Source organism: Apteryx mantelli, chromosome 18 (assembly GCF_036417845.1).
Source record: "Apteryx mantelli isolate bAptMan1 chromosome 18, bAptMan1.hap1, whole genome shotgun sequence".
NCBI classification, from domain to species: Eukaryota; Metazoa; Chordata; class Aves; order Apterygiformes; family Apterygidae; genus Apteryx; species Apteryx mantelli.
Genome location: NC_089995.1, coordinates 17283494 through 17307695, shown reverse-complemented (window position 1 = coordinate 17307695; position 24202 = coordinate 17283494). Strand labels below are relative to the sequence as shown.

The 24202-nt window shown below is 52.2% G+C and overlaps 1 protein-coding gene across 1 annotated transcript in view; it reads left to right on the top strand.

Moving 5' to 3' along the window:
- The first annotated feature begins 4589 nt into the window (after nucleotides 1–4589).
- KCNQ2 (potassium voltage-gated channel subfamily Q member 2) overlaps nucleotides 4590–24202 on the top strand; it is a 71479-nt gene continuing 51866 nt past the window's right edge. Inside the window, exon 1 of the mRNA XM_067307638.1 lies at nucleotides 4590–4885. Within this exon, the coding sequence (XP_067163739.1) occupies nucleotides 4590–4885 (296 nt within the window). The remainder of the gene's footprint in view (nucleotides 4886–24202) is intronic.

Below are 24202 nucleotides of genomic sequence, written 5' to 3'. Positions count from 1 at the left end.
CTCAATTAACAGCAGCGATAAGCAGGTTCCCTTCTAATTTACTTTACCATGCACTCGTCTTAACACTTCCTTCTCCACCACACTCCAGGTTCTCTACAGCTGCCTCCAAATCTGCCCCTCGTGCATGATGAAACCTCTGCTGAGCACTGACTTATGCTCCAGCCAGAAGTACGCATCCCCCTTGTCATGGTCATCTCTGCCATGAGTTACACTTACTCCACCCCAGTGCTGCTCTACTCTAAAGACAGCAGACTTCATAATGTGAATTCATCCAGAAGTTCCTGGTGGGCTTTTCCATAGTCTGATGATGAGCTGGTATTGATCATTTCCATCCTTCAGAGAAAGGACAGCCCGTTGCTGTTAGGTGCTTGAAGCACGATGCTGTCTCAAGACGTGTCTGTCTTGGAGCTTATGGAAGAGCCGTTGCCCTGCTTGAGGCAGTACGCTCTGGTGGTGGGAAGGGACTGCAACCACCTCTCTCCCTTGGGTCATCTGCAGATTTCTTCATTCAGGCACAAGAACGTCTCCCTTACACATGGTGTAAAGGTAGAGGTATCTTCTGAAATGGTGAAGTATTTTCCCCTGCAGTCTCGAACCCTACCCCTGGGAAGCAACACTTCCCAGGATGGGTCCTTCTGTATGAACTGAGTTTTCTTTTAGGTCAGGATTCCTGGTTTCAAAGCCAAAAACGGTTTGACATGCATTGGCAAAAGTCATTGTTAGCCCAAAAGTCAGCTCTATTAATCATCACAAGACATGGGTCTAATCAATAAACATGGGTTCCATGGGGCTACTTGTTGCTCAGAGAAGAGGATGGGGCTGTGAGAGAGGTAGCTGGGGTGGAGGAGGGAGATGGGTGCATGCAGGGCAAGAAATGACTGATCCGTTCGCACCTTCGCTCTTGTGGGGTTAGTGTTGCTAGGGTGGCATAGCCATCAGTGAGCCAAGCGCTGAGCAAGGTGAGATAAAGCCATCTGCTTTAGGTTTTGGAAATAGCTCCAGGAGCAAGCTGTGAGTTACCAAACCCAGGTTATGTTTGCACAGTTCATGCAAACCTCCACTTGTTGTGCGGGCTTGAAGAAAGGGCATCAGTTATGTATTTCAAATAGGAATATATCCCTGGAGTCGTTCCACACGTTTCACACCAGTCATTTCTTACTACGTCTCAAAAATTGCCAAAGGACAGAGCATGAACTTCCTGTATCTTCATATAGCTTGGTAGATTTCATCTTGCCTCCAGGGTCTGAGCTATCTGCCAAGGTATTCATGTTTTAAAGCTATCAGTAGTGTTGAAAGTAAAGAACTGACTCAGTAATTCTGTTTGTTTGTGGCAACATAATGTCCTTGGATCAGATAAAAGCACCTTCCCAGCACTGCTTTTATATGCTTCATTAATTCACACGATGTTAGTGGCTGTGTCTTTTCTTCTGTCCCCCAGCAGAAGTAACAACATAAACCTCATCTTCAACACTGCACTGCCCCAGACGCTGGGGCAGGACATCTCAGCTCTGAGTATTTGTATTCTGGTCGTTCCCAAGAGACTGCTGCTCCTATCGGGGTCGTGACATGCTAGGTGCTGTGCAAGTGCATACTGAGGATGTGCTCTTAGGAGCTTGCAGGCTGAAGGAGAGAGGAAAGTGGGCAGTGATGTGATCAGGCCCGGAGCACTTTGACGGGGGGACCAAGGAACAGCTCTCCTGCCACGCCAGGCAAAGCCTCTTCCACTCAGCCAAGCTGCTTCTCAACACACAATTGTTATATTCAGTGTTAAGCCATGAAATATCTCTAGAGAAAGAGTCAAGGATTCTTGAAGCACCCAAGGTGAAGCGGGGGAAGGAGCAAGGCTAGAGTGGGGCTTCATCTACAGTTTTGGGCCTTTTCCACCTCCCCAAGGACTGGTCTGTTTGCAGCTGGTACACACAGTTGAGTTCCCACCATCCAGGGGAACATCCTTGGTGCCAGTCGCTCACGGGGCCTTACTTGTCTTCGCCTGATGTTTTATATCCCTCCCAAGTGAAGCAACAGCCCCTGAGAGCTGGTACAACCTCACTCTTTCTTTTCTGGCATCTCACTCAGCCCATCTAGGGCTCAGGAGGGAAGAAATCCCATCCGTTCCCTTGGCCCACTCCTATTTTTGGGATGGTCTCAGAGATAGGTGACCCCAAAAGCTGCACTGCAGTGTAGCACTGCAAACGACCAACTAATTAGGCAGAGAGGAGCAAGATGAATTTAGATTCTTCTTTAGGGCTCACAGACTACTTGTAATCTTGAATTTGTTAATTGAAAATTGCTTCCTCTGTTTGTTGTTGGCCTTTTTGTGGAGGGGGATATTTCCTGCTTTTGGACTGTGTAGCTGGATCTATAATAATGCACTTTGTACATTAGCGCCAGGCACATTTGTAATTGGCTACCCTATTAAAGAACAATAATGATCTTACAAGTGTTCACAAATAATGAATAGAATGGCCCCTCGCTGAATTGAGTAATTTATTCACTGACATACTTGCAGATCTGTTTTTCTGTTATTTAACCCAGCTTTAGTTTTCTGCCTGGCTTGCGGAGATGACTTCTCTTTTAGCTTTGTGTTGGAGAGAATGTGGGTCACGGGAAACATACTGCTCATAAGCTCCTCTAACCCATTAGATGTTGGGCTTCTCCTTAGGCATAAGGAGAGAACCAAAAAGCCAAAACCAGGACTTGGGAAACGCACTCTGAAAGGTTTTGTTGACATTCTCATTTAAATATGAAAGTCATAGAAAAACTATCAACAACACAGTGGCAAGACTGGTTTTCCGGCTCCTGCCCCAGCAACAGAGGGGGCTGAACCACAGCTCTGCATGCTTCCTGCGCTTGATGAAATCTTGGCAACTGTTTTGATGCTTCCCAAATAACCAGGTTGTGACAAGGTACTTTGTGTTGAGAGAAGAGGCTCATCTGGGCTTGTAACTTTATTTACATATAGAAAGTCTTGTCCTAAAGCATCATTTACTTGTGAAGAACATAAATGTGCACCTCAGAGATCATCCATGGTTTGTTGGCTTGTAAGTGACAGAAAACTCCCCCAAGCAGTTGTTGATGGTCTTGGGCTTGATTCTTGCTGCAGGTCTTCCCATTGCACTGCAGTCATCACTTTTTGTGGAGTAAGGTTGTGTGCTGCACATGCATCTGTGTTATCTCAGGTTTCTCCAGGCTAAATGTCATCCTCTGAGTCTTGTGATGGTGCGTGAGGAGGAAATATTCCTTGGGGCATGAAGCCAGCCATGTTGTATGGGGGGAAATGGTAAAGTTGGACCATAACCAAGAGGCTGCATTAAAGAGCTGATTTTGGTCAGCATATTTGGAAATGGACTTCCTAAGTTGGAAGCTTAGTCCTCTGTCCAACCTGGCGGCCACATCAGGATGGAGTTTCAGTGCATGAAATAAGCTGAATTTGAGCTCGAACCCTGGGGAAGCGTGCACAAAGGGAATGGTTCTGGACCTGGAAATTTGGCTGTGCGGTTAAGGGGGCCTGGTGTCTGAGTGGTGATGCAGAGAGGGGAGCATGGACTCAGGTCCCTCCTGCAAACCCACCCCACCATCTTCCAATGGGACCGTGTCGGAGCCCCGGGGACAGGCACCCCATCGCAGGGTGCACCCAGCTCTTGCTGCACAGAGCGGAAAATAATTCACGCATGTATTACCCAGCCCTGAAGGAGCATGACTGTAAGAATTTGGGGAGGGCGATGCTGGGTCCTGCTTTGGAGGGGAAGGTGATGAAGCGTGATTTTGGGGGAGGATGCCAGAGCCTGACTGGGGGGGGGGGGAAGAGATGTGAAAGCCTGAATTTTTTTTTTGGGGGGGGGGGGAATTCCTGAGCCTGATTTTGGGGGAGGATGCCAGACTTAGATTTTAGGGGTAATGCTGGATCCTGATTTGGAGGGGAGGATGACAGAGCCTGACTGGGTGTATGTGGGGAGAGGTGTCAAAGTCTGATTTTTTTGGGGGAGGGGGAATTCCTGAGCCTGACTTTTGGGGAGGGTGTCAGACTTTTTTTGGGGGGGTGGGAGTACTGGATCCTGATTTGGAGGGGAGGATGACGGAGCCTAACTGGGTGTCTGTGGGGAGAGATGTCAAAGCCTGATTTTTGGGGGGAGGGGGAATTCCTGAGCCTGACTTTTGGGGAGGATGTCAGACTTTTTTTTTGGAGGGGGGGGAATGCTAGAGCCTGATGTGGTGGGAGTAGGTCGCAGCCTGCTGTGGGAGTAGGATGCTAGCTCCTCATTTTCGGTGAACGGCATAGCCTGACTTTTTGGGGGAGGATGCCGGAGCCTGACTGGGGGGTGGTGGTGGGGGAGCTGCCTCCCCCGCCTCGGCCCGGCCAGGCCCGCAAAGGGTTACGGGCGGGCGGAGCCGCGGCGGGGCCGGCGGTGGGCTGAGCACATTGCAGCAGCGGCTGCTGCGGCGGCGGCGGCGGCGGCTGCGCCGGGCGCGGAGCAGCGGCGGCGGCGGCGGCGGGGAGCGGGCGGAGCCGCCCTGCCGCCCCCGGCCCTGCCCGCGGCCCCGGCCCCGGCCCCCGCCCGCTCCCCGCCCGCCCGCCCGCCGCCGCAGCCATGGTGCAGAAATCCCGCAACGGCGGCGTCTACCCGGGGCCCGCCGCCGAGAAGAAGCTCAAGGTGGGCTTCGTGGGGCTGGACCCCGGCGCTCCGGACTCCAGCCGGGACGGGGCGCTGCTCATCGCCGGCTCCGAGAGCACCAAGCGGGGCAGCATCCTCAGCAAGCCGCGCTCCGGCGTCTCGGGCAGCGGCAAGCCGCCCAAAAGGAATGCTTTTTACCGCAAGCTGCAGAATTTCCTCTACAACGTGCTCGAGAGACCGCGGGGCTGGGCTTTCATCTACCACGCATACGTGTGAGTAAAGGGATGGGGGCCACCGCGGCGGGGGGGGGGGGGAGCCCCCTTCCCCCGGTGCCCGGCGGGGGGTCGGGCCCGGGGAGCCGCGGCGAAGGGGGCTGCACCGTCCGGGGAAGGGGGGTGTGATGCTGCTGCTGCTGCTGGTGGGGGGAGATGAAGGAACCTCCGGGGGGAACCAAGCTGCCCCCGCGGTGCCTTCGCCAGGGTCTCTGCAGCCCCCGGGGAGGGGCAGGGCACCGGCCCCGGGTCCCCCACCGCCGCCCCAGCTTGCGGGGGAAGGGGAGGCTCCTGCGGTCGGTGCAGGGGGCTGGAGCAGCGGGAGTGATGGGTAGCGACTGTTCCTCCGTCTTGCTTGAAATCACCATAGCAATGCTGTGAGCAGCGAGGAACAAAAAGCGCTGCTCAGGCACCGTCTCTCCTTCCCTCCCCCCCCCCCCCCCCCGCGCTCCTTCTCCTCCGTCCCCATCTTTGGCTGCGAAGGGGTTGGGGGTTGGGGTTGCTTTTTGTGGCTCCGCACTGGCTCCTGGAGGTATTTCTCGTCCCCCCCCGTGGGAAGCGGCTGAATTGGAGATGTGTCTAGAAAGAAATGCTAATCGGTGTCTGGGGCTCCCTGACGGCGGGGAGCTGGAGAGGTAAACAAAGGAGCAGTCCCGGGGTGCACGTTTCCCCCAGCCACCCCCCCCCCTTTTTTTTTCAGCCAGCAATGGTCACATCTGACCTGTCGTTTGGCAGAAAAACACCCCTGTCTGAAGGCATTACTGCATGCGGAGCGCCATTGACTTCCTGTTGTTTAGGGGGTTGCAAAGGGAGGGTCAAGATAAATTGCTGTGTTGCTGCAACTCCCTTCCCTCTGGGACTTCCCACAGTCCCACCAGGCTCTTCTGCAGGCCTGGGTGCCGACGGAGGCATGGCCTTGGGTGCTCGTTTCCTTGGTGCAAATGTCTTTTTTTTTTGTATGCATGGTTTTCAACCTGGCTAGGGCCTCTGTCAGCCCTGACAAGAGGATTTTTTGGCATTTGTTATTTTTTCCCCCCCTTTTGCACAGTGATAGTCTCAGAAGAGGTGTTGGGAAATGTTTTCTGGTGCTCAGCCATTTTGTGCATTGAGGTCTTGATGAGCCCAGTCTGAGAGGTGCAATGCTGCCTGGGTGGAAGGGAGGTGGGAGCCTTGCTGTCCCCTCTGAGGGGCTTGGGGTATTGCAGGTGCTCGTCCTCCCTGAGAAGATGGGAGAGGATAAAAGGGAGCAGCTGTGGAGCTCGGCTGCTGCTACAATTCGAGTCCTAAGTCCAGCACCAGGAATCCTGAGCATCCTCCGTGCTCAGGGACATCCTCTGGAGTTGTAGGTGGTTTGCGTTGTGAAATCCTGCAGGATTTTGCAGACGGATCAAGAGTCTGCATTGCTGGTTGGTGGTTGCACCAAGGATGGAGCCGTTGTTGTGTGCAACATGGGCTGTGTGCTATTAAACACAGGTGAAATTCGAGCTGGGGCAATGAGAGAAGTGCAAAGGGCTGAAAGCAAAACAGCAGGCATGGCCCAGGACTGTGTGGGCTTTATAAGCTTCTTTGGTGTCTTCAGCAACCCTGTCTTAACTTCTGACATGTTTTGCTGTCCGGGGTGGCAGCTGGCAGTTGCTTGGACCTGCTCCCCAGCAGAGCTGTCACAGCAAATAAGGCTTGCGAGGCAGGACTGGGTCACCCCGACTGCCTCCTGCCAGGGCTCGCTTTCCCATGTGATTCTGCTTGTACCGGCTGTGCTGCCACGTGGAGTCGGGCCCTCCGCTTGGGAAACCGCTGGCCTGAGGTGTGCCAGGAGCTGGGGCTGCCTCCCTGCGTTCCTGTGCTGGGGCAGAGTAACTGCTGCAAAACCCTTCCCTTACCCCCACCCCGAGCACCCGTCCGGAAACGGAGGCTGAATTGCCCCAGTCTGTGAAGCATCAGCGGTATGAATAATTTTGATGGCATATGGGGAAGTTAGGTGGACTTCAGTCTTCTGAACTGTTCGGGTGGTAGGTTTAGCCTTGGCAGTTTGCTAATATATTACTTAAAGAGGTGAAGAACATGATAAACAGCATGCAAAGTTATTGGGATGAAGCCTGTGCACCAGTTATCCCCTTTTGCTGAGCACCGGGATGGCCCGGGTGAGTGTGGCACTGCCGGTGCCAGGTTTGTAGGTGTTTGAATGGGGGCGATAGTGTCCTGGGTTTCTGTTCCCAAAGGTCTGTAATCCGGACAGACAGGACAGGCAAAAGGCTTTAGTGACTGCTTACCCGCCCACATGCATGCACACCAAAAAAAGAGGGTGAAGTGACTGGCTCAAGGTCATAAAGTTTGTCTGGGAGAACTGGAGTCAGCCCAGGCATCCTCAGTGCCAGTGCAGTGTCCCAGACAGTAGGTCACGCTGTCTTCTCCTGCCTGAAACCCCATTTTGTGCCAAAACCTTGAACATGGATGCACCTTTAGCCTTGATACCGGGCGCTCGGGTACAGGAGTCTTGAAGGAGACTCTGGATCCGGGAGCCCCGTCCTGCTGGCTGGCTCGGACATTGCACCGCTTCATCCCTCCGTAACTGGCCCCAGTCTAAAAACAACCCAGTTCCTCTGCTCCTGCTACTCGCAGGGACTTTTTTTGCACTAAGAGTTAAGAAGCATTTCCAGCATGAATGAGTCTGTGACCCTGCAACGTTGGATTATAGCTTGCACAGACAGCTGTCTGCAGACCCGTCTGTATTTCCAGATGTGGACCTGCCTCCTCTCGACCCCTGTGCCCAGAGGTGTCCGTCCGCAGGCGTTTCAGCTCCCCGCGTTTCCCTGGGGCTCGCGAGCGCTGGGGAGATGCCTTGGCCATTGCACAGCATGCAGCAGAGCAGAGGCAGCTGCCTCCTTTGATCATCAGGCGCTCGAGCAGCCTCCCTATGTCTGAATGTTAAAGCACAAACAATAGAAATTTTCCGGCATAGACATGTTTTAGTAAATATGAGAGGTGCCCTCTGGAAGTGCCCCTGTTAAATACATGCCTGCGGAGGCCCGTCTCCCAGGCTGATATTGCACGGCGCATTCGGTGCGCTACCTTGCGATCCGGGTGCAAGTCACATTTGTTCCCATTGCTGCATCTTGGCTCCCATTTGTCTGATTTTTTTTCCCCCTCCTCTTTCTGTTGCTCCTTGTTCCCCTTTGCACTGTTTCATGCATGAGAAAATAGGGAAATTCCATGCAGCTGCCCCCCCAGCCCCAAATTCATCAACTCAGTCTCATCCCAGACGTTGCCTTTGTAAAAGCGCTATATTAACCTCTGTGAGCAAAAGCAACATTTTATGTTCCCGTGTTGTGATTCATTTTTGTACTTAACAGCTCTTCCCCCGCTGACACTCCCAGGTGACCTGCTCGCCTGGTGCGTGTGTATGCACATATATATGGGTATATATTATTTATATATGTACACTAGGCCTGAGTGTCTACGCTGACTCTGCCTGCTCAGCTGCAGTTCTGCACAGCCCCGTGCCTATGTGGATGGCTGAGCCCGGCGGGGCCCCATTTTTGAGCGTGGCTCTAGGTGGACCCCAGATCACAGAGGTTTGGGCCTCCTGTATCCCAGGGAGCCTGGGAAGATGGAAATCTTCCAATCCTTCTCTTGGATCCTTTTTTTTTATGGGCAGAGCCTTAGCAATGCAGCACATGGCCTCATTCTGTTCAAGATGCAGCTGAAATTTGAAAAGTTAAGTCCTGCCTAAAGAGTAGCCCAGGCTTTTAGAGGGGGAGAGTAGCACTTAGACCGTGAGGTACTTCTCTGCACAGGGAGGCTTTTTACCTCCAAAATCATTCCATTTTACTACTTTTGATGGTTCAGTAATCTTTTTCTCCTCATCCTTGTACCTTCCTTATTGTAACCTGTTCTGTGTTTCATGGTGCTGAGTTCCCAGGGCTCCAACACTTGAAAGTGATTTTTTCTATTTTTTTTCCTCCCCTACCGCCCATCTTATTTCAGGAGAGGCTTATGCTCAGTGCTAATCCAAGCCAGGTATTTATGCTGGCACCCACCTAACCTAAATGTGTCTGCAGATGCATTTTCTGATCCTCCGGGTGAGCTGCTCGTGTTCGGTTCCTGAGCTGAAGGGAGGGCTGGGCTTGGGGCAGTAATAAGAAAACAGAATATATTCACTCGTTTAGACCCTTGTAAAGCTGTATGCGCAGGGCAACTGCAGTTCTTGCATTTCCTAGTTTTCTACTTTCAATTTACAACCTGAATGTGTCTTTTAGCTGAGTTAAAAATAGTTTGGGTGCATTTTTTATCCGCATAGCGTGCACCATACATTCAGTTAATTAAGCATGGGCATGGACTTAAATTCTAATGAAGAAAGAGGAGGTTTCCTCTCTGCCTGCCTAATTCTATTATAATTTCTTTATGCTGTCCCCCTGCTGCTTTGTCTTTTCTGTTTGAGCCCGACGCCGGGCCTGTCCCCCGAAAGTCCCCTTGTCATGGGCGCAAGCCCCTGCCGAGCTGGGTTGCTGCGTGCCGCCTTTTCAAGGGAGCTGCCGGCCCAGCGCTCCCGCAGCCCGGCACCGCCGTGCGCTGGCGGCAGCAGCGCGGGAAGGACGGGGAGGGCTCGCTCGCCAGGAGGTGCAGGGCTCCTCGGTGCAGAGGTGGCCTCTGCCATTGCTCCTTCCGTCCCCCGGGGCCCGACGAGAGCGGTTTTGTTTCATGCAGATCCCTTCTCGGGTGATGGCTTGCACGGGCACCGATGGAAAGACTCTGGGAATCTCCAGGCATTTTTCTGCTGCCTTGGTTGGGTTTCTTGTGAGCTCTCGTGGCTTTTTGCACTTGATTTTTTTTTTTTATACTTGTTCTAAAGCATTTTCTAATTATGAGTAAATGTAATTTGACTCTGGCTCCTCGTTACTCAGCCCCAAGCTCAGAGTGGTCATGGTTCGTGCCAAGTGCTCGCCAAGAGTGAGTTATGCTGCTTGCAGTCGCAGTGGCGCCAACCTCTCAGCCCGTCCATCGGTGACCGGCAGGGCCACCCTCGTCCCAGTGCTGTACTCACTTACGCAAGCGTGGTCTGTTTGCACGGGCCACCGCCGCCAGCTAAAACATGCTGATGCTGAGCATGCCAGCTCGTAAGGAAGATGAAAAATCAGTGCCAGGCTTGTGAAGGGCTCCGGGAGCTGGGATGCTTGGTCAGCTCTACACAGGCTGAAATGCTGTGCTGGGCAATTGGAAGCTCCTCTTTATTCCTGCCTGGCAGCACCTGGGATAAATCTGCTTCCTGCAGGGGAGATGGACACCATCTAGGCTCCATCTGCATCCCCTTCCAGGCTGTTTCCTTGCCCTTTAATGCCATCGTTCTCCCTCTTGACAGCGGGTGACGGAGAAGGTTGGAAGGTGGCATGCAGATCTATGGTAGAGCATGAACTATAGTCATCCTGATTTTTATTTCGTTGCAATAGGCATGTATATTCCCTTGGCTGTACCTTGTCCTCCAGCACCAACCCTTGTATTTTCCTTTCTATCAGGGAGAAGGAGAACTAGCTGAGACCACCTCGAAAGTGGGCAAATCTCCTGGGAGGAGGTTGAGGCCAGTTCAGAGCCTCCTGAATACTGGTTCCCTCAGAGCGCTCCCCCTTGGCCGCGTTCACCCCCTTTGGAGACTGCGTGGTCGCTGCGGTAGGACAGTGTGGGCAGGCAGAGCCAGGGACAGGCCTTGTTGTTTGGGAACGAATCCTGAAGTCCTTAAATTGGTTGGTAGTAGCATCTGTGCGTTGGTCTGGCTCCCTGCAAAATAATGCAGCACTAATAGAATTCAGGGCTGAATCCACAGATCTCTCCCCCAGAGCTGGGAAATATTCCTGTCTTGGAGAGTGGGGTAGTTTCAATGAAACCTTGTTTTACTGAGTCTGAATTTGAGGAAGCTTTCTTTTTCTTATTTCTTCTTCTTTGACCACGGCTATAATGATTATTTCCTCCTTGATCTAGAGTCCCATTAAGCACGTGGGACAGAGTTGTCCATAGAGAATTTCTGTGTGCGTTGAGTTTAATGGACCTGCAGGGCTGTTATCACCATTGGGCTTTGGCTTCCAGCCCTGATGCCCTCAGCCTTGGCGTCGTGTCAGCCTCGGAGCCGTGTGACCCTGGGGAACAGGGAGAGCTCCAAGGTATAATGTCTCACGACCTCCTCTCCTGCTGCTTAGTCAGAGCTTGGTGGGAGCAGCCTGATTTCACTTGCTTTAATGTGTCATGTTCCAGTCGTCACATTCACCCCACACTGACTTGAGCAAAATGAAGAAACAAGCCAATCCTTCAAACGACCTCCTTTCTGCATCACAACACACCTAAGTGAGATGAATCTTCCTTTGGCTCTGCTTGTCATAAGAAAGAATAAACCCCCAAACAGGTCCCAAATTGTATACTTAAGGGAGGATGGGCGTTTGCTTAAAGAGATACAGCTAAAGAAAATCAGTGGGTTTTTTTTTTTGTGCTTTCTTTTTTTGCATTGCAGCAGAGGGCAGGGGTGTAGCTGAGTATGCCACTACTGCTGTTTTGGTCAAGCAGGGGAAGTAGGGTAGGGGGTTAGCCTGTCAGTTGGACATCAGTGGGGCTTACCAGGATAACAAAGCATGGAGATTTGTCTTGCATTTTGTGATTTAAGTGGCACACGCTTAGCCTTGCATAATCCCTTTGAAGGTAGCCCAAATGCTGAGCTGGTTTCTCTATTGGTTCTTGAGAGACAGATTCCTCTTTAAAATTGTGGCGGCGGGGAGATGTGCCTTTCTCATTTTCTTGTATGTAATCTCCTGTAGAGTAGATACAGGAGAAGCTGAGAGTGGTTCCCACAAAGAATTTAATTTTGTTTGTGGCATACTTTTCATGCACATGTGAGCATGATCCCACCTGGTGTGAATGCCCCTGCTTCCCAAAGTGTCAAAGAGATGAGGTCTTCAGCACTGAGCAGGATAAGCCCCTTCTTTCTATAGTGATTCACATTGCTATAGGATAGTGCAATGGCTTTTAGCCCCCAACAGTCAAAAAGGAATAACATTTCGAAAACAGATTATTGTGGTGGCCTTAATTGAGTTTCCTGAATGTATTTAGAAATGAGCTGTATTGCAAGGTGATTTGACTCATGAGTACACTATGGCAAAATTAGGTAACACAGAAATGCAGCTGGGTGCAATGCCAGTGGGTTGACACGCAGTCCGGCCAGGGTGGCTGGATTCTCCACTGCCATCCGTTTAAATGGCTCCTAACTGGGTTCCAGGTCCAAAACACTTGGGCTGCTCCGACACTCACCTATGGCAAAGGATGCCCCCACCAGGACTGCAGGAATAGTTATTTAAATGTAGCCCCTTGGTGGATGTTCCCATCCACCCAGATTAAAAGGAAAATGTCATTTTTCTCCAATAAGAATGAGTTACGTGATATCAACTCACTGAAGCTGCCAGGTGACCTCAGCTCCCCACACAATCTTCTCGGCCTTACCCTGGGTAAACTGTGAATGCAGCATCCTATGACAGATAATTTGAAGATGCTTCTGGAGGTCATGTGCATCTATTCTAAAGCACCGAATTAATTAAATATAGGTCTGTCTGATGGGGAATATCTCACGTGGAAGTCACTGGCTGGGATGGAGGAGAGCTGCTTTATTACAGCCTCTGGGATTTTTAACTGTCTAGCTGCCAATAACCAAGGAAAGCTGAAGCATTTCTCCATCTATCTGTGATCTAGCTTCAGTATCACTCCAGCCTCTAACGTGTTTTTTTTGGACATCTCTTGGGTGGTTGCCTTATCTTCTTATGATTCTTCTGAACCAACTTTCCCCATGCGTCAAAGCCCTGCGTAATGCATTCCTTGTTGGAGCCATGTGCACAGTCCCAACGGGAGCAGGGGAATAGCAGTGTGGAGCAAGGGAGACAAATCAGCAGACCTGTGCTGTCCTGCACTATGACATGTCAGGGGACAGCATTTGCAATGGAAGTGTGTGGAGGATGGCGATCGGGGTACGCTTTCCTTTCTAGACTTGAGGGAGGTGTTTGGAAAGGCTGGAATCATCCTGTAAAGCTCTGCTGTTGTTCAGCATCAGCACGGTGACTTCTTTTGGGTGAATGGAGGTAATGGGTGTCAGGCAAAGGACAGCCTTTTCCAAGGCATGAGGAATGGAAGAGAAGACCTGTGAGATCCTCTCATCTCTCACTCTTGCTGCTGTAGGGAGGTAATTTAAAGTTACACTGGGCTCTTTAGGACTAGTGGGTGCAGCATCAGCCTTGGCTTTGTGAGTCCTGTACCTGAGCAGTCACTTCATTTGATTTGATATTTGTGGTGTCCAGGCATTGCAGGGGGAATGAGCTTTCAGCTTGAATTCAGCACTGAGTTCGAGATGCTCGGATACCTGCTGGGTGGAGCGTTGAGTTATGGGGTCCTCACGGAAATCCCAAAGGAGGTTCAGGTTGAAGGCGGGCAGATCTGCCTTCTGGAGATGCCTGTTTCTCTCTCTTGATGATGGCAGGGATCTAAGTTCCTTCATGTACTTCAGTCTTGTAGGGAAAGATGGGTCTGATGAGCCCAGCCAACAAAAAGAGAAGACAGAGCCTGGCCTCCATTTTCAGACTGAAAACCAGGGTGAGCTGAGGGGACGCTAAGCATCTCCCACCTTCTGCCATGGTCTGTAGGAACTGTGACACTCAAAGCCAGAACTACAGTTTGGAAATCCCTATAGGTAAGGTCAAGATGAGAGATGGGTCAGATTCTTGTTGAAACAGGCTGTCCGGGGACTGAAAGGTCCACGTTTACCCAGCAACATTTGAGAAACGGTTTTGACAAAGGGTCCTCTATAGTAATCCCCAATCAACAGGTGGACCTTGCAACCTGAGCACCGGGGGAAATCAGATGATAATCAAGCCTCCTAAATATCGATTGCTGTTACTAAGTAACTACAGTTGTGCTTAGCCTCTTGGAGGTAAGTGCCTGGTGGGATGGTCAGTCTTCACTGAAAGATTTTCCTGTCTTAATGCATCCCCTGGGGAGATGGAACGGGGCAAAGGAACATGAGGACAGACAAGGTCAGAGGGAATGCCTGCTCCGCCTGGTGCAGGGGAGCGATCACTCTCCGGCTGAAGAGCCCAGCTGTCCGCTGTAGGACTGCTGGCACTTGGTCTCTTTGGGACAAGCGGATCTGCAAGTGGGTTGAAAGAGGCAGAGATTTTGCCTTTCAGACCTTCATTCCTAGGGTTTCACAAATGCTTCATTTGTAAACAAATGCTGATTCGCCTGGAAGTTCTGCTTTCTGGCTATAGAGCTCCGCCAGCCTGGGGAGCTGACAGTGTCAAAGCAAAACACGGCTGAGGCGATAGCTGGAGCTGCTGTCGCACACCGCCATAGAGCAGCGCAGCAGGGCGGGCAATCTGAATGCAGATTCTACAGAGACGCTGTCACTCTGGAGAGTTATTATGGTACCCATGAAAAGATCCTGACTCAAAGGTGACTCACATACACCTCTTCCCCATCTCTTTTGTGTGAATGCAGTAGCTTGTGTCTAGATACCTGCTGCGTGTGTTTGTTGCAACTTCTGTTTGCTATGGTTAGAAAACTAATGCACGGTGCAAAAGAAGAACAAAAATTTCACTCAATTGTTAAAACAAATACCAAAGGGAAAACAATACTCTATTAATATTACAGTGGTGTGCAAGCACCCCTAATGGAAACAGAAGTCTACAAGCTTATGTTCTGTACTTCAAGCCAAAAGGAGATGGTCCCTGTCGTAAGGATGTTGTTGTATTGAACAGACAAGACAGATGAAAGGCATAAAATAGTTGTCGGGGGACTGCTGGTAAATGTTATCTTTGTTCCACTTTTCTTTTTAATGGGTATTTGCCCAGCTTCTTATATGCTTTTCAATTGGTGGGTTGGTTTCTTTCTGTTCGTGTTCACTGGGTTCACAAAAGAAAGCAGGGATTAGAGGGGCTAGTGGACAGGGGGAAGAAAAGCCCAGGCAAGTGGTAAAAAGACCATGGAGGAACCTTTTAGATCTTCCAAACTGCATGGAAATCATTGCCCAAAGATCCTACATATCCTGCTTAGGAGCAATGTCATTGCAAAGCTTACGCCTGTACCCTCTTGTTGCCTGAAGTGAAAGATGGATGTGAGACAGACGGGCTGGTCCTCCTGGGTAAACCTACAGCCACCTGGGCTCCCTCCAGAGTCCACATCTGCAGGATGTCTGCTCTCACTGGATTCCCTTGCCAGAGAGAGCGGAGCCATTCTGGGATCGTCCCGGCTGCATCTCGTGAGCCTGGTGAGCACAGCACCCAAGACGTGCACAAAGCTGGTAGCTGCCAGCTCTCCACCCTCTGTCCAGGCAATCAGTGCTTCTCCCCAGTGCAGCCTCATTTGCCCTCAAGCATTTTCTGAGCTAAATGCCCGCGTGGAGATTCAGGGTCTCCCAATGACTTTCCTGTTTATGAATGGAAAACTGTGTACATGATAAGACAACCTGAAGGAATGGGCTGGTATCTTGGATGACCTCTTAGACCTTGCACATGTCGCTGAAAAGAGCATCTTAGGTTGGGGTTGGTTTTTCCTTTAACTGATCCCGACTGGCCCAGATTTTGAGGTTGCAGCAAGGAGAGGCTTTGCACAAGAACGCAGCTCGGAAGGGGAATTTGAGCACGGGAGATGGAGGATTTTAGGCATGCCCTTGTGAAATATCCACTTCAAGGAGTGATAGGCCTCAAGCAGTGCTGATAAAAGTTGGCACTGGGTGCATGTTTACAGACTTGGGTGTCTTGAGTTTCCCTGGGAATTCTGATGGACTAGGAGAGGCAGGTGTTTCTGTCTGGTCCATCCAGTGCAGGGTAAGTAAATTGCTGCTTAATTTATCTGTCAGTTGGTATGTCTGTGTGTGAGGCAAGGCAGAGAGAGCATCAATGGTTGGAGCAAACATGCCTTCAGGTTTTCCATGTTAGAACAGAAATACTGGTGAACCTACTGATGGTTTGGCTTTGGTTAGAGCAGACTATCAGAGACATGGGCCAGCCTATCTGTTTTCTTAGCAAGAAATCCTGTATACTGAGGACCTCAGCGGAGCTAACTTCAGGTCTGGAGTAGGAAGGGGCCGTTTTCCTGGGACATGGATCCTCCCGTACTGCAGGGACTTGTCTGTTTGCTGTAATCTTACGTTCATTACACATACAGCGTGCAGAGGGCTGTGAATTAGGCTTATCCGTTTTCTCTCTGTTAGAATGTTATATGTGGCAGTCAAATGACAGCACAGGGAGACTTTTTATGGGACTTTGTACAACTCAAGGTCTCAAAGTGGCCATTAATTGAGTTTATGCTTGCTCAGAGGTTCTTTATCTGGTCCAAGTAATGTAATAAGGGATATAAGAGCGCTCCATCTTTCACTCAAGAGGAGAGCCAAGGAGTTTAATATAAATATCTCCATAGTATAGCTGGACAAACAGAGTGAGGCCATGTTGCCTCCTCACCTTGAACCACACGCTGGTTAAGACTGAATGCTTGCAGGAGGGGCAGTGAAAGACAAAACCTCTCCCAAACAATGAGCACCATTCATTGCTCTTGAAGCAGGTAGGCTGCAGGAGAGCTCAGGCTGACGTGGCTTCTGCTTTGCTGGACATTGGTTCAGTTCTGCTGCTGCTCATCCTTCTGTTTCCCGTGTGTCTGGCAAGGCCGCAAGTGCCATGCGTAGTCCGGCAACCTCTCACTGGGCCTTCCTCCAAATTTCCTTGGGTTTATTAGCACTGATTTGTGCTTTAAGATCTAGTGAGACTCCTGAGTCATCTCCTTAGGCAGGCAGCGATTTATTTCAGTATGTGTGTTACATTCCCTGGGAGTGGGTGTCTCTCTTCCGCTTTCAGATCCTGCCCTGACTCTTTATATAGACTCCAGGCTTGAATCGGCAGCAAAACCAAGCCTAAAACTGGCTCCATTGTTTGGGAGATTCCTGCTGCCAGCCCTGTCTCCCCTGGCTGAAGGACATGGCTATATGGAGCGTGGGTAGGAGTTTGCATGGGATGTCTGTCTGCCTCGGGGTCGCTAAGCTGCTAGGACAGACTGTGGGGAAAGAGCTTGCTGGCTGGCTGTGTCCAGGAGCAGTCCTTGCTCTACAGTGGCTCGTGATCAAGGCAGGAGTGTGATTTGTACCTCAGGGCACCACGGCAGTAACATCCCTGAGAAGCCCTGGTGTGTCTCTTCGAGTTGAGCTTTTGGTTGGTGGGACTTTTCTCCTTTAGGAGAGGTGCGATATATCTGAGTGGCTCTAATTCTCTGTTGGCATCATGGCATAGACCAGAGGTGCCACGGGCAAATGCAGACAGACTCCTCGGAGATGTTTACAGCACAGGAGCCACCTGGTTAGGAGAAACTTTGCTGCGTATTGGGCTCATTTCCCCTATGTTGGCCCTTTCCAGACATAACCCACGCTTGCTTGGTGGACTTGGCGGCCCCGCAGAAAGCTGCCTCTCTGTGTATGAGTTTGGGATTTGGGGGAGCAGGGAAAGTTGCCCTCGCGTAGCAGCTTGCTGGAGAGCTGTGAAGAAACCATAAAGCGTCCATAAAAAGGACAGGCTAATAACAGTGTGCTTGTCCTAAAGCTGTCTTCACACCCAGTTAAGCATCATCCTGAGCCACAGGGACAAGTCCTCGTGTCATTATGTCTTAAAACTAAATTGCCAGCACTCTGCAAGGGCTCTGCCTCCAAAGCCTGAGGGATCCATGCATTTAATATGTATCCAGCCCTAAACAAATTTTATTAATGTAACCTCGTGGTTTGGTCCTTGTGGCTAGTGGATGCACATCACTGTGCTCTTCTCTTTTGTAGTTGTGGCTGTTCCTATATGGAAGGAAGAAACCTAGACAGAAAGAGAATTTCCTGAGCTCTTGTCTTTATGTGACTACATGTCATGTCTGAAAACTTAGTCTCTTGTGCTGAATTCTCCTTGTTTTTCATGTTTCTCCCTTTAACAGCTAGATGTTTTTAATGCTATTCTTGTTTAGCAGCTTCTCTCTTAACATACCAGCTAATGAGGAGTGGGAAGAATTCCTGCACTGACCTTTTGCTGCTGCTGTTGTTTTTCTTTTCTGCAACAGAAATCAGATATAATTTGAAATCTCCTCTAAGCTGCCCCTCCGGGCCCTGAGCCTGCACTCCCTCCCACAGTGAACATTTGCAGGAGGTGAGAGCACCTCAAGTTATCTCGGTGGTGCAAAACGAGCTGATGAGGCTCAGTCTGTGAAGCAGTAATCTCACATCTGGGATAAATAACACCATGCAAGTCTGAAGCTTGGTTTTAAGTCAACGGTGGCTACTCTGCCTTAATGCTGGGGAGAATGAGCTAAGATTGTGTCTATATGGTAAGGTAAAGAGAGTGTCTATGCAGGACAGATGAATGGGACTTTAAAGATGTCTCTGTCTCTCCAGCGGCTTCCTTAGGGAGGTGTCTACTCTAGACATTGATATCTAAAAGCAGGTGAGACTTATCCCAACCTCAGGTCTCCACCCTGTGTTTAGGAATAGCCAAATTCAGGAGATCCACTAGTAAACTGGACTTCATGTTGCCTGGGCTTGATGCATTCATATGCAAGAACTTGGGCACCTGTGAAAGGGCTGAACGTGCTGGACGCCCCCTCCTCTGTAGAGCTGGGGGTTCTGGCTCCCCCATCTTCCGAGTGCTCGTATTTGCAGGGTTTCTCCCACCCCTGTTGTCTTGGGTTTTATTGTTTTCTTCCATGGGGCTCTTGACTGGTGAGGACTGGTATATCTCTGCCATCAATCGCACATGGCTGTTAGGATTCCCTGGCTTTGCTGCCAAAACCTCCTTCTCTCCTTGCTCTAGGCAGGTGTATCACTATTGCAGCCGTCAAGTTAAAATGAGCTGATGCAAATTTCCCTTGTGAGCACAGATGTCTCTTTTGGTTTGCTCTGGTGGTTCCTGTGCACATAGATTTTTTTTTTTTTCCTCCTTCCCTTTGCTGTTTCTCAAAAAAGATGATGAGAAGCATAACTGCTGCCCCGAGCTCCCCCTGCTGTGGATGTGGGAAGGGATAACGCTGCTCCAGGGGCTCTCGTCGCCCCCAGAGAGCATGTCCAGCTCCATGCCTGCCTTGTGGGGACAGGGCTGTTGCTTTGGGTTTGGAGACCTGTGGGGACACCTCCAGATAAGCAGCCCTTTGGGAACCTCTGGGTTCCCTTCGAGCGTTTGCGGGGAGGGAAATGTCGCCCCAATACTGAGGGGTTGTTCTCTCCCTGCTATTTTGTGACTTGAGGTTAGTTCCCTGGCGCAGACGGGACAGAGCTGCTCCAGCTCCGATCGGTTCGTGCCCCGACACCTTGCTGCTGGTGCACTTCTTTGGTAGGCTTCATCGTCTCCATAGTAGGAACATATAGATAGGGACGCTTCCCCCAGTGGACCCGTTTCTCTTTCCTTGTAGACTCCGAGGGTGCGAGCAAATGTGAGCAAATGTCTCTAGACCCTTCAAACAACCCCAGTTCAGTGTGGATGCGAGGAGACCTGCCTGCTCTGCCAGCCCTTGCCTTTGCACCCTCCCAGCGGGGAAATGGCAAGATCTTGCGCATAAATCTGATTAATTACCCGCATAGAAACCTGCATAAAAGGGTAGAGTTAAAAGGCACTATGCTAGATTATTTTTCTGACCAGACCTTGGCAGGTTGTCTCCTAACTGGTGCTGGGAGGAGAATTCCCAGGAAGCCCTTCCGTTGCATTTGCCCTTTTTGCCACCCCTCTCTGCAAATGTGCTGCCAAGAATAAACGTGCCTCGGGGTCCCCTCGGTGTGGCTGAGCCTGCCCGGCCCCAGCTTGCTGCAAAACTGCCCAAAGGGGCCAAACCTCCCAAAAGAGCTATGCCCTTCTCCACCTGGGAGCAGATGACTATTTAAAATAAATAAATAAATAAATTCATTAAGTTAATGGAAGGCCAGGCCCCATGCGCAGCCAGGGAGGCCTTTAGAGCCGTGGTCCCACATGATGTACGTAGGGGAGCGGAGCCTGACCCCACGGCTGTGTTACCTGGTGGGACAGCGTGGGGCTGGCGGGACAAGCACTGTGCACCATGCACCATGTGCCGTGGTCCGGGGAGGGCAGAGCGTGAGCCAGCAGCCCTGCCGAGGGGCCGGCTCGGTGCAAACCTGATGGCACAGCTCCGATATTTTTCATTTGCTGAAAGCACAGCAGAAATTAAGTGAAGTTTAATTAAACCTTTTTTTTCCTCCTTCCCTGCTTCCTCCTGCTGCTTTGTGAGGGAAGGCTGCAGGACTGGAAAAATGTGATGGAGAGGCAGCTAAACTTGCGCATCCTCTCGTGAGCGCAGAGCAGAGCCCCTGGGACTGCGGGGAAGGGCCCCGTGATCCCGGGCGGCCTCCTGCGAGGCCAGGTTGCATGGATGATGCCGTAACTCGGAATACTACCTGGCTCTTCTCCATGCATTGCTTCTATCCCTGTCGGTGTCCCCAGCATACAGCGCAGACCGCTAGCACGGCTCTGAGCCAAGAAGCAGGTAGGAAGGAGAGCGCGCAGGATCCCGAAAAGGGCATTTGATATTTACAGAGCCTGGCGGTGACACAATTTCCGGACAGCCCGGATGTATCCCGGGCTGGCTGACGGATTGCCGAGGAGCTCTGGCTACTCCGTCCTGGTGCAGCCGGGAGCAAAGAGGCAGCAAGCCCCGACGGGGAAGGATTGCGTTGTGGAGCGCTCATTCCCTTTGCACGGGCTTTTCCGTGTGGGTTAAACCACATGAGTTAACAGCTGGGAAAGGGGTTTAATTCCGCAGCATCAAGTGCCCCGGTTGGAGAGGGAGGGTCTGGCGCTGGTGCACAGACCTCAGCTGCGGATGGTGTCGTGCACTCACTGAGGGCTATGAGTGTCTTGAGTTACGTCTGGACTTAGCAGCTGTGTGCCCCTGCGTGGTGCGGGAGAATAGTTATCCCCGTTTTCCAGTTTGGGACCTGCAGTGTGGAGGAATTTGGTGATCCTGCAGCACAGTCTGATGTCCCTGAACGCCGTGATGCTGCCCTCCCTCCTCCAGCAATGGTGATGGTCTCCCACATGGATGAGGAGACTTCAGTGCGTTCCTCTGTCCCATCAGGCCTGCCCAGGGTTGGAATTATTAAATGTCTCTCATCTCCATTATAAAAGTTGTTAGAGCACAGCTACTTGTCAGAATAGAAAACGCTGTATTTCCCTGCTTTAACGGTTGGCTTCGCCTGCTTGTGGGATTTACAATAAATGGGAAGAGTTTAAAAAAAAAATCCTATGGAGAGACTGGGGTTAAAAGTAAACATGTGGAAATACCGTAGAGGACTTTTGCAAACGTATGTTGAGTTTTCTGTCCCCGTACCGACGTGGTGGCTGCTCTGTACCTTCTACCTGGTGCAAAATGAAGTGCCCGAAGGGTCCCCTGGTGTGGCTCACGCGTTAGCGGCTCCCTCCCCTGCACGCTCTGCCTCTCTGCCCCCGTAACCCGCCCGAGACCCCGGCCACGCGGCCGCGTCCTGCGGGGGAGCGCGGCGCTTTGGGGCCGGTTTCTGCGCAGCGGCCGTTGGCTCAGGTCAGAGAGACCCACGCGAAGGTGCAGGTGCGAAGAAAGACGCCTGGAGCCGGCTGCAGGCTTTCGCCAGCTGCTGCGTCGAGCGAGGGATTCAGGATTATTTTTGAGAGCAGGAAACGGTGGCTGCGGATTGCTGCGATTCCCAGGGGCGGATGTTTGCTCGCTCCTTGCGAGAAATCCGATGGCACCTGCCGGTTTGCAGGAGACGGGATTTTTGCAGGAACAGCTCGGGCTGTGACTCTGCTGTTCGTTGTTCCCTTGAGTTGGAAACAGGTTTTTCTGCCCCGGCAGCTGGGCGCATCGGCACCCGGCCGTGTGCAGCCTGTTTTGTGGCTCGTAGCATCCCCAAGCTGAGAGGAAGGGAGGGAATAAAACCACAGAAACTGGCTTCGGGGTCAGCTGGAAATTGGAAATAGGGTCGTGTTCCAGCTGGGCCGGGTTTCTCCCGGAGCCGGTGGAGGAGGCGCCGTCCGCTCTCCCCTCTCCCTGGAGTTAACCGGCCGCAGCGGGGTGGCGCGGCGCGACGGCGGAGTCCCGGGGAGCCTCTCGCAGGCGTTGGGCACGAGCCGTCTGGGCGCTCGGGTTGCGCCTGAGAAAAGGGGGTTAGAACAGGTTTTTGCAAGCCTTTGCCTGCCATTTTAAAAGGGAAGGATGTTTCCTTGGCAACGAGATGGATGCTTCCCAGCAGAGCATATGGCTTCCGTCTACTTTGATTTACCGGCGTGTTGAAATGGCAGCTAGATGAGCTCTCCTCGGCTTTTACGTGTCCCTGCCCCGGGTCCCTATCGCTCACGAGCTTTCGAAGACCGTGGCTCTGCCCCTGCTGCCATGGTCTTGCCCCAGCTGGTCCCGGGCTGGAGCTGGGACGATCCTGGGCTTGGGACTGGGCTGTGGCTTCTCTTGGAAAGTGGGAGCCGGCACAGGGCACCCCCGGAAAAGCATCGCTTTCCTTAAAAAGCATTTTAAATCATTTTTAGGGGTTTTCCACCTTTTGCTGGTCAGTCTCTCCTCCTTGTTGCTGCTCATCCAGCAGCCGGATCCCTGTCCTTTGTCAGATTGGATCAAAACTGGCCAACAGGTCCAAATTCTAGGTGGGGACAGACGGAGACAGGGTGATCACGTGCACCTCATTGCCTTAGGAACCAGGCTAAAAATAGCGGGAGAGCTTCATTCACACGGTGCGGTGCTGGGGCTTGGTGCACAGCGGTTCGGAGCCAGTGGATTCGAGCAGCAGCTCGTGCAAGGCCCAGGCTTCGGGAAGCAGCCGCTTCGGGTGGGCTTAAATGAGCTTAAAGCGCGGCGCCGGCCTGCGAATCTGTGCGCCGCGGGGACTGGCGATGACGGGCGCTCTTGCTCTGCGCGCCATCGATGCTACCTGGGGTTTTTGGGGAGCTAAAGGTGACACGGTGTCGTTGTCCCCCCCAGCGCTCCGGTGCTGGGTGCTGCTTGCCCGCTCTCCCCTCTGCACCCGGTCGCCCGCTTGCTGCGCTCGTGTTACGCCGGGGAGGAAGGAGGAGATCACGGAAGCCGTTAACCACCCGCCGGGGCTTCGTTTCCAGCGCGGTGCCGGGAGCGGCTGTTCCCTCATCCCGCGGACCTGGCACCATGCAGGTGCAGCCGTCCCGGCTTCCTTCGGAAAAGCGGCTGTAAATCCCTGTGAGCTGACGGGTTCTCATTTTTGGTGCTTTTATGCTGAGCTCGGAGCATTGAGGACCGGCCTCTGGGAGGTGCTGAGCACCTCAAATCGAAGGGAAAGCAGCAAAGACTCAGCACCTCTGCGGTGCTGAAAACCAGGCTCTTGGGGCTGGATCCGGAGAGGTGTTAAGATGAACCGAAGTGCCTGCTCCGGTAGCCGCGGTTAGGACAGCAAGGACAGGTCCGGAGCACCTGCCGCTGAGCTTTCTGCCCGGGATCCCCGTGCAGGTGGCAAGGAGAGGCTGCGCCGGGGTTCGGCGCCGTGCGTGGCCGGCGGCCTCGAGCGCTCACCGCTCTCGTGCGCCGAGGCCTCCCAGGAAGGTCAGGTCTGGTTTAGGGGCTGTAAAGCTGGTGGAGGTTCGGGCTGGAAGGAGGCATCGGAAGTCCAAGGGATGCCTCTGATCCTTGTGCTTTTTTGCCCCGTCTCCATCAACCTGCGCGCCACGCGCGCCGGATCAGCGTGAATGCCCCCAGGCTCTCTGTGTATAACTTTACCTGGGCGTGGTGTGGATTTGGAAGGTTAAAAGTGGTACGAAAGAGCTAAGCTGTTAAGCTTTACTGGAGGCTCCTTGCCAAGGAAGAGGCAGTGTTATGGCCTGACTGTCACCCTTGCAAAGCAGAGGGAAAATCTCGCTATGGCTCATGGAAACCACTTCCAGCCGGAGAAGGGAGAGACTGATGGTGAAGGACTTTCTAGAGCCGTTTCTCCTGGAAGACACGGAATGGTGATATTAGTGGGCGAGGATAAACAGAGCTTGACAGCCAGTTGTTGTGATGCTCCTTCCGCCCCGAGGCGTAGGAGCTGTGCCGGCAATTTTTCCGGGGCTAAAGAGCGCTGCCCTGTTCAGTGTGAGCTCTCCGGAGGTCTCGGTTTGTTCTGCAGCCCATCACAGGGCTGCCCTTAGCTGCTCCTCAGGGCTGCCTGTCCAGGTGGCTGCTGCCCTTGTCGTGCCCGGGCGCTCCGCAGCAATGTTCCCGCTTGCTGGAGCCGGCGCGATGGCCCTGGGGCCACGTTGGGCCGCCTGGCCCAGGGAGGAGCGCGTGGTCCTG